Source organism: Brassica rapa, chromosome A05, assembly GCF_000309985.2.
Source record: "Brassica rapa cultivar Chiifu-401-42 chromosome A05, CAAS_Brap_v3.01, whole genome shotgun sequence".
In the NCBI taxonomy this organism is placed as follows: domain Eukaryota; kingdom Viridiplantae; phylum Streptophyta; class Magnoliopsida; order Brassicales; family Brassicaceae; genus Brassica; species Brassica rapa.
In genome coordinates this window covers 1,579,939-1,587,285 of record NC_024799.2, presented here as the reverse complement: position 1 = coordinate 1,587,285, position 7,347 = coordinate 1,579,939, and the positions used below count along the sequence as shown (strand labels likewise).

At 27.7% G+C, this 7,347-nt stretch overlaps 1 protein-coding gene across 1 annotated transcript; it reads right to left on the bottom strand.

The window, feature by feature from the left end:
- Nucleotides 1–1,577: 1,577 nt before the first annotated feature.
- On the bottom strand, nucleotides 1,578–7,342 carry LOC103866644. The gene has a single exon (XM_009144598.2). It carries the CDS (start codon nucleotides 1,902–1,904, stop codon nucleotides 1,593–1,595), a length of 312 nt encoding a protein of 103 aa, XP_009142846.1. The 5' UTR covers nucleotides 1,905–7,342; the 3' UTR covers nucleotides 1,578–1,592.
- Between the last annotated feature and the right edge of the window lie 5 nt (nucleotides 7,343–7,347).

The window sequence follows — 7,347 nt, the reverse complement described above, 5'->3', positions numbered from 1 at the left end:
CTAAATTAATTGACAAAAAATTAAAACGATGCCCACGTACCATGAAAATTATTAGGGGTTAACACATAGATTTTGAGAAAAATTCAAAAATATGAAATACTGTTTTTATGCATAATTGTCTCCTCCACTAACATATGATGAAGATTAAAGAGGTTTGGAATTTTTTTTGTCTCCGTTTCTCTAGAAAATAGCGATTTTATAGTGGTTAGTTCACCGATTTAGGAAGTATTATGAAGTTTTACTAAATTAATTCACAAAAAAATTAAAAAGATGTCCATGTACCATGGAAGAGAGTTTAATATATACTAGGTTAAGATCCGCGACTTGCGCGGGATGAACATTATATATATAAATTATTTTATATATTATATGTTTATAGCATATTAAGAAATAATAATTTTATATTGAATAATTAAAAAGTCATTATCTACTACATGTATAATTAAATTGGTGCGAACATATAAATAAATTTAATAAATCAAAAAAAAAAATTTCTATTTGATATGATGTATAATTAAATTTAAATGATAGTAACATATATATGGTATATGTTAATATTAATATTTATTAGATGATGCTTTTTGCTCATTTTTTTTATCATTTATATTTGTTAGAGCAAAAAGTCTAAATTAGTGATAACAAAATTTTCACCGTGAGAATAATGGTTCAAGTAATTTATAATATTTTAAAAAATTAAGTTGTCAATATTTTTTCAAATTTTTTATCAAAAAAATGTTCAAAGTAAATTTCAAAATTACGATATTTATGTATTTTTATATGGCATATAGTTTAATTTAAAATGATACATATATTTATATATCTTTTATTTTTGATACTTCTTAAATGAGACTTTCAACTTATATTATTTTTCAATTATTGGTATCATGTCATAACACAAGTTATAAATCATAGATCACAAAATCTGAATGTTAAACTTTTAACAGTTTTAGTAATTTATACTCGTTTTTAAAAATTCAAAATATAATATATAAATAATTTTTTTAATTTTTATTATATGGACACTATGATTCTTTAATTTATTTTAATAGCTTAAAATAAAACAAATATAATTATAATACACACTTATTTTTATCAAATCTTTATTATTCAAAATCATTAATTTTCATATATACTTTAGCCACATTAGGCAATTCCGTAATCTTATTTAAGGAAATAATGAATCACATTAATAATGTATTTATTGTAGTTTAATAAAAAGCTTATTATATATTTAAATGGATCAACATATTTCTCTAAAGATTCTAAGAATCATTCTATTGATGACATGTGGCTACAAAAAAATGTTGCAATGCTTCTCAAATAATATATAGGGGATTAATACAAATGTAGAATGTGTTTAGAAATTTTAAAACAACACTAATGATCATAGGTTTTAGTATATAAACATTTACCGAAAAACTCAATATTTTCATAGGGATTAGTTAACAACAGATTTTGAAAAAAATTCAAAAATTGAAAAATACTGTTTAATTGAATAGTTGCATCTTTCACCAGCATAATTAAATAATATGAATGAGAGTATCAAATAGGAACTTTTGATTCATTTAAGAAAAATATTATTAAAATCTTTATTAGAAACGTGAACCAGCAGGTACATACTTAACATTAAGACAAATGTTTTTGAAAATCTTAATAGAGTAAGCTGGGCTAGGATAGAAAAGAAAGAAGCAAGTATCAGAGTCTAGTGAATAGACTGCTCTGCAACAAGCTCTTGATAGCCTGCTGTAATCTTTGTCCGAGGCTAATCTCAACGCATCGAAACATCCTGGTACGAGATTTATATTTCCTGTCGGACAACGATCAACAGCTTCTGATTGTAGGAAAACCAATGCCGAGATCAGGGCTAACACCATAAACATCACGTTGGTTTGCTTTAGTTTCATTTTTTTTAAAGATTTTTTTTCAAAAACAAAAACAAAATTTGTTTGAAGGGGTTGGATTGTGTGGCGTTGAAATCGTCGTTTCGCTGAATATATAGGAAAAACAATTTGTATAGTGTAATAAAGAAAGTGTGACTGTAAGAAGTTTTGGAAAGTTTTATATACTTTTTCTTGGTAAAAGTATATACTTTTGGTTGACCATACGCATATTTGGACGTTACCGGTCAATTTGTATAATCAAACCTTGAATATAAAAAGTTCCATAGAAGTAGATATAATCCCATCTTTGAAGTAATAAAAAATCATAACGTAACACAAAAAAAGAATTTAATATCAAGAAATCAATAAAATGGATATCATCTCCGTCCTCGAATCAGTGCAGTACGAGGGTCTGTAGAGACCTGAGGCACATTTAAAAACTCGAGCCCTTAAATGTAATTAGTATAGTGGTGAAAGATACAATAATGAAAACTAGATTTTGATCCGCGCTTTGAAAGCGCGGGATTAGTTTTGTTAACAAATCTATTAATTTGTTTGTATGTTGGTTCACTAATATTTGGGTTTTGGTTTAGTTCCAGATTTTTTTTTTTGTTTTCGGTTTGGTTCCAGATTATTTTCGTTTTTTGGTACGGCTCCGGTTCAATTGTGATTTTTAATTTTTTTATTCAAGAAATAGAGAAACCGTTCAGTTATTTATGAATTTAGGTGTAGTTTCAGTTTGCTTATTTTAGTTTTCGGTTTAGTTCAGATAACAATATTACAAATCCAATACAGTTTTGACTTCAATTCGATTATGGATTGGTTTCTGGTTTTTTGGATAATTTTGAATAATTTTGGAATTCACATTTTGAAATTTTTAGGATAAATATCGGATAACTCGGATAAATTTGAATATTTTGAATAAAAATATTTGGGTGACTCGATCATATTGGGAAATTATGATAATTTCAAAAAAGGGTAATAGAGTTTTTTGGTAGTTCAGTTTATAAATAATATTTTTAGAATATTTGATAATTTTAAAATTAAATATAATTAACATTTTTAGGTATATAAACTATATTATGGATTTTCGGATACCCACTTGGTTTTCGATTTGGTCTGATTTTTTTTTGTTATCTATGAACAGTTCAGATATTTGTGAACATTGATTCGGATTTGGTTTTATTTTTTATTCTGTTTCAGTTTGCTTTTCGGTATGCCAATGCTTAAATATGTGTGTACAATATGTCTTGTATTTGATAATACATGATTTAAAATCTTTTTAATGACAGATTTTAAATCTTTATATAAACAAACTATTAAGATTGTTAACATACTAAACCTGTTGCAAAATTCATAGTTTTTGGACGACATAAAAATTTATAGTTATAAACATATAAATACTCACATATAAATATATATAGATGTGTGTGTGTGTGAGTATTTGTATGTTTATAATTATGACTTCTTATGTCGTTAAAAACTGATTTTTAATAAGATTTTCTTGATATAATATATGAATCAATATAATACTATGTAAAATATATTCTTATATATTGAAATTATTTTGTAAATAATAAGAATTTGGAAGGATATTCTTAAAGTTGTTATTTTATTGTTAAGTTTCCATAATCTTTGTTAAACAACATTCAAATTTTAATATTTAATATCTCAATCTAGATTTTCTCAAATTTAAAAAAAAAATATATTTGATTTACTCTTGTTTATTTTTAAAATATTTTCAAAATGGAAACAAATGTTTAAAAATTTGGCACAAAATCCGTGATTTCAAATTTTAAAATTCTAAATTTGTTTCTATCAACTAAACTAAATATGTTTAAATCAAAATTTGGAAATTTATTTTGTTTTTAAGTTTTGCTTTTTCGATATAAAAAGATTTGAAAAGTTAGATACATTGAGTTATGGAAAATATAGTATACAATAATATTTAATTCAAGTTAACATACACTATAGTTAATTACATACAATCAAAAATATGGTTCATACGTAAATCAAATAGAATATCAGGAAGATTACATATTTGTTGAATAACATAAAGTAATATTAAAATTACGTCCTTCGTTCAAGATTAAATGGGGAATATCGTTCAAACTTATTCCAAAATAAACATACGTTAGGTGACATTAGATAAATGTAAAATAAATATTAAATTAAAAAAGATTATGTAATCTATAATATAATGAGACAGTTCACTCACACAACAAGTCAGCATTTTGATGGGTCATACTTTTAAAAAAGTGTAAAAAAGTGTCAAACATATGGTTCGAACTCGGGTTACTGAGATATAAACACCAACATTTGTACCATTAAATTAAAGAATACTTTGTATATTGATGGCCGAAACTAATATATATTTATGAAGGTCGGAAACCTTTGCTTCTTCGGTTTTCTCTGTGCATATATATTTGAGTATATTAAGTCACATATATTCTTTTAAATTCAAACTGAAGTACAATTAGTTTTATTCTAGTTAAATCAAATCAAATTAGTTTTATTTATCGCTTAAATATGCATGTATTTTCATAAATAGTTTTAATAACTTGATATCTATTGATTTTTCAAAAATAATATTAGAAAATGAAATAATAGTTTTATTCTATTGATTTTTTTTAAAATAATAGTTTTATTCTATTGATTTTTTTAAAATAATAGTTTTATTCTATTGATTTTTTAAAAATAATATTGATTTTGTTTAAAATAACTTGATATCTGGTAATTCCCTCATCAACATTTTGGCCTTTAATTGGGTTTAAGTTTTCCTCGACCGTTCCTCTCCTTTAACATATAGTGGTATATATATATATCTCATCGATTTTTTTTTGTATAATAAATTTAAAATTAATGGAGATAACGATCTAGACATAGTTTCTTTGTTAGAGATATAGCTTTTAGTTAATTATTTTTTTTTGAAATTTTTTTGGTTTTTCTATTGAGCTAAGGGTTTCAGACTTTGTTTGCTTTTTCTTTTTGCATCCTACATAAGCAGAGAGGGCTTTATGTGTGAAAGTATCAAACATAGTTTCTGAAATTTATTAGTCTCTTCTCGAACCACGAAATCAAATTGATCAAACATGTGGAGTCAAAATCCAAGCTTCAGGTTTGAGATAGAGGAGTTATGGAAGAAGAAGAAGAAAGCTGATCGCATATTTTCTAAGATATTCGTTGCTGGCGGATGCGAATGGTAAAAAACAACAAGAATACTCTTTGAAAACCTTTCTCTTCTCCAAGATCTGATGTATTCGATTACACGTAGCAATTATTAACAGGGGTTAAATATTTGTTACAGGTACCTCGACGTTTATCCCAAGGGAAGGAAACTTGCTCATGAATCATGATCACTTGTCTGTGTATCTGCACGCTACAAAACCTAAATCATTGCGAATTGGATGGAAAAGGAATGTTAGTTTTTACTTCACCGTGTTGAATCATCGCAAGATAGAGCGCTGCAGATCTGAGAGTATGAAGTTCTATCCTTCCAGTTCCATGTTTGGCTCTTTTTTTTTTTCAACTGTTATTATTGATTTTTGTTTGGAATATACAAACCAATATATGAACTAGAGAGCTAGGTTTAGTGTATACATATAGATTTTAGAAGTGTATAGTGAAGATTAGTTTATGTGCAGATCGACAGTAAACAAGTAAGAATTAATGTTTGAATTTTCAAAAGTAAAAAAAACTATATACGTAGATAAACATGTGGTTGATGTTTTTTTATTTTCACAGTTGTGGAAAGCAAAGTGTTGGACGCTGAGGATTCATCATGGGGCTTCCTAAAGGCATTTCGTCGTAGCCAGCTTAAGGAGAAATGGTTTATGGGAAAAGACAGTCTCAGCATTGAAGTCTACATTATATAATTGAAGCTGTGGACGGAGAAAGCGAAGATGTATCAGAGAAAGAGACTGCGGATATCAACGGTTTTCAGGTTTCTGCTTCTCATGTAAGTTACAAGAATCTGCTTTTTGTATAAAAAAACTTTGCATGCGTTGTAGGGTTGCTTCATGACGTATAGATTTAGGTTCCTTCTTTGAGTAACATAAACATAAGTCTCCTTTGCAGGTTGCTTTAGTGAAGAAGATATTCGCAGTCTCGCAGAGCATCCAGACATTGCATTAGGTTTCAAACCAAAGAGCCAAGTGGTGAAGACAGCATACATGAATGTCCTTCTTGGCCTCATCAATACACTAAATAAGCCTTCAGAGAGTCACTTAGAGGCTGAGCTAGTCATCTCTCACAGCGAATTGAGTGAGCTGGAAGAAGTGGGTTTCAAGATTGACTGGTTGAAGTCAAAGCTTGAGAACAATTTCTTGGAGAGGAAGAAGGATGATGCTGATGGTTCGAGGGTCCAACAACTTGAGGAACGTGTGAAGAATCTTGAGGATGTTTCCTTGGAGAAGAAGAAAGCAGATGAGGCTTATGGGTTTAGAGTCCAACAATTCGAGGAAAGCGTCAAGAAGCTAGAAATGATGGTGTCTGTTCTCAAAGCGAAACTGGACCAGGAGAAGGCCAAATCTGATTCTGATGATTTTTTGTTGCTCTAACGAGGCAGCTTGATGTAACAATCTAGTTGTTTGTTTATTAAGAAGACACTGCAATGGTTTTGTTTTGTGTGTTTTTTCTTGCTTTCTGAATCCTAAGCTACGATAACATAATCTCATATATTCCTGACCTGCGGCTTAGCTTGATCCAAATTTTTAATAATATTGTAACAAAAATTCTATAAGTTCTGGTTCGCGTCTAACTCTGGTAGTTTATTCACAACATGCTTTTTGCTGAAAAAGAAAAAAAACTGTATTTACCAATATGTTTCTTTCCTAAATAAGAATGGACTGGTTCTGCAATCAGTTCCCAAGATGGGGTTATTCAAAAAGGTTGCCGCTTAGCAACTTAAGGAAGAAGAGTTTCTGGATAATTACAAACTGAGTAAAAGTGATTGAAATTGTTCATCAAGGAGAAGTAACTCAGAGGGAGATGTTAGGTTTCAATGGTAACTGAGAAAGATATGTTAGAGCATGATTGATGGAAGTTTTTAGGGTGGAGTTCTTAGTTTTTTTAATTAAAGTTAAGAGACGATTTTTTATATTATGCTAAGAATCTCATCCTAAGAACTCCATTAATCATGCTTAGGTTTCTATTACGAACTAACTAGGTGTTTTGCCTGCATATGCGGGCATAATCTTTTATGAATACTTAGTAGTTTATCTCTTATTAATCTAAAACAATAACAAAGTTATTATTTATCTTTTTAAATCAAACATCAAAGTATTTATATATGTCAAATATTTTTCATCAAAATATATACTTATTATTGTGTTAATTTTTTTAAAACACTCATATCTTAGAAATAGTTTAGAAAATATTTTTATATAAATGTCTTTGCTTGACTAATATTTAATTATAAATTGTTTGTATCTTAATTTTTAACTTTTATAATAAATTATTGTTTTTA

Excerpts from the sequence above, each read along its gene's own strand:
- LOC103866644 (XM_009144598.2), bottom strand. The coding sequence starts at position 1,904 with ATGAAACTAAAGCAAACCAACGTGATGTTTATGGTGTTAGCCCTGATC.